At 44.0% G+C, this 2,719-nt stretch overlaps 1 protein-coding gene across 1 annotated transcript; it reads right to left on the bottom strand.

Annotated features, from left to right (window-relative positions):
- Positions 1-681: 681 nt before the first annotated feature.
- LOC132003241 (olfactory receptor-like protein DTMT) lies at positions 682-1,632 on the bottom strand. The gene has a single exon (XM_059378575.1). The coding sequence runs from the start codon at positions 1,630-1,632 to the stop codon at positions 682-684; it is 951 nt and encodes a 316-aa protein (XP_059234558.1).
- Positions 1,633-2,719: the final 1,087 nt, after the last annotated feature.

The raw sequence follows: 2,719 nt of genomic DNA, 5'->3' as shown, positions 1-2,719 counted from the left end.
GTGGCTCAGACAATTGAGTGGCCAACTCTTGATTTAGGTTGGGATCATGATCTCAAGGTCATAAGATAAAGCCCTAGGCTGGGGCTCCACACTCAGCAGGAAGCTGGCTTCAGGATTCTCCCTCTCCCTCCACCACTCCCCCTGCTCTCCTTGTATCTCTCTCTCTCTCTCTCTCTCTCTCTCTCTCGAGGATAGATGAATCATGAAGAAGAAGAGAAAAAAGAAGAAGAAGGAGGGGGTGGGGACGGGGAGGAGAAGAAGGAGAGGGAAGAGAAGGAGGAAGGGGAGGAGGAGGAAGAGGAAGAAGAAGAAAGAGAAGAAGGAGAAGAAAGATGAAGAGGAGGAAGAGGAGAGCAGAAGGGGGAGAAGAAGAAGTAGAAGAAAATTCCTAAATTGAAATGAATAAGGTATTTTGCACAAAGGTATATAAATCTTATTTTCAAACTTCAATGCCACCTGGCAAGAGGGAAATAAGGACTCAGAACAGACTGGTTTGCTGCCCCCAACTCTACCTCAAAACAGCTAAGTGGTCATCATAGTTTCATATTTGCCTCTAATATGATATCAAACAAAAAGTTTGAAGGGTTTAAAATTGAAAGGGAAAAAACATGGATTAAGAGTAATTTTTCATTATCAATATTACTATACCCACTGAGTTAAATAATGTGAAAATCTCAATTGTTACAACTTTAGAGAGAAAGATATTTTATTTTTCCAAAAGACTCTTCCCAGGGCTCCCTTCATGTCTCTGTTCCTCAGGCTGTAGATGAAGGGGTTCAGCATGGGGGTGACCACAGTGTACATCATGGCCATGACAGTCTCCTTAACAGTAGAATTATTAGTTGATGGGCACAAGTAGAGACCAATAATTGTCCCATAAAAGAGAGACACAACAGAGAGGTGGGAGCCACAGGTGGAGAAGGCCTTGTGGATGCCCCTAGCAGAAGGGACCTTGAGGATGGAGGATACAATCCGCACATAAGATATGATGATGAGCAGGAACGGGATGACAAGAATGAGCCCTCCCATGATAAATATCACCAATTCATTAACACGAGTGTCAGAGCAGGCCAGTTTCAGCAGAGCAGACATATCACAGAAAAAGTGGGGGATTGTGTTGTCTGCACAAAACCACAATCTGGCCATGAGCAGAGTGTGTAACATAGCGTGGAACATGGTCAGCACCCAGGACAGCACCACCAGGGAGAGACAGAGCTTGGGGCTCATGATGGTGGTGTAGTGCAGAGGGAAGCAGATGGCCACATAGCGGTCATAGGCCATCGCCACCAGGAGGAAGCTCTCCAGGTCTCCAAAAAACAGGAAGAAGTACATCTGGGTCAGGCAGCCAGCATAGGGGATGGAGGAGACTTGGCTCTGCATGTTCTGCAGCAATTTGGGCATTGTGACAGACGAGAAGCAAAGGTCAGAGAAGGATAAATTGCTGAGAAACAAATACATGGGCGTGTGGAGGTGGGAGTCCAGGCGAATGAGGACAATGATGAGAAGGTTCCCCAGGATGGTGGTGACATACATGGTCAGAAACAGGGCATAGAACAGGTCTTGCTGATCTGGATCAATGGGCAGACCCAGAAGGAGGAAATCTGAGACAACAGTTTGGTTCCTTTCTGTCATTCTGTGATGCTACCATATTTATGAAGAAAATAACAGACCTTAAAATCCAAATATAAGAAATAAACATATGTCTATTGCATGTGGCCTATTGTCAAATGTATGGATGAGTGAGGATTAAGGCACAGGTGGCAACTGGGTCTATTGAAACTACTCCATCAAAGTCTCCAATGACATCCAAGTCTCTGAATCAGATGACAGCACATTTAACACCAATGATCACTTCTTCCTTTGTAAACCTCTCCTGTCTCTTGATAATTGTGATACCTCAGCTTCATGTTCTTCCTGCCTGCCTTGCAATACCTTCACCCACTCCTTACAGAGCTCCCCCTTCCCGGTCATCATTTGAATGTTGGTTGTCCTCAGAATGTTTTCCTTCTATGCTTACCCTAAATATGAAAGTGAATCCCAAATGTATTTATTCAGCCTACATAGCTCATCTGAGCTATAGATATGGGTGTTCAGTTCCCTGAAGACCATCTTCCCTATGTGTCTCACTGTCACGCTGAAAGCAATCTATCTTAAATGTCTGAAGTCTTGTCTTCCTTGCCCTGTAGGTGCTCCACTCCCAGTAGCTCTAGTAGTTCCGTGACTGGCAGTACCACCTACAAGGTACTCAAGCCAGACTGAGGGCTCCCTTCATGCTTGTCACTCATTTACTGTATATTACCAATCTCCCTTTCTACTCACTTCTCATATAGACCCTGCTACCCATCCCACAGCCATCATTCAGGTCACACAACTTTTCTCACCTGAACCATCACAACCAATCTGGTCTCTCCATATTTACTTTCACTCCATTCCATCCCATTGACATTACCCAGAATTGTTCTTTTTATGACTCAAACCTGCTTGTGCCACTATTCTATTCTGTTAACATAAAGATCAAAATGATTAACATGACCCACAAACACTTTTATTTGATCAGATCAATTAGCTCATGTTTAATCCTCTCTCCACTCCAGGCATACCAATTATTTCTGATTTTCTCAAAGGCATCCTGCTTATATCCCACCATATCACATCATGTCTTCCATTTACTTACACAAGCTGTCTGTATTTCATCCCATTCTCTGTCCTAGGAATTGGC

This window comes from Mustela nigripes, chromosome 16, assembly GCF_022355385.1.
Source record: "Mustela nigripes isolate SB6536 chromosome 16, MUSNIG.SB6536, whole genome shotgun sequence".
Classification (NCBI taxonomy): Eukaryota; Metazoa; Chordata; class Mammalia; order Carnivora; family Mustelidae; genus Mustela; species Mustela nigripes.
This window is presented reverse-complemented; position numbering and strand designations above follow the sequence as displayed.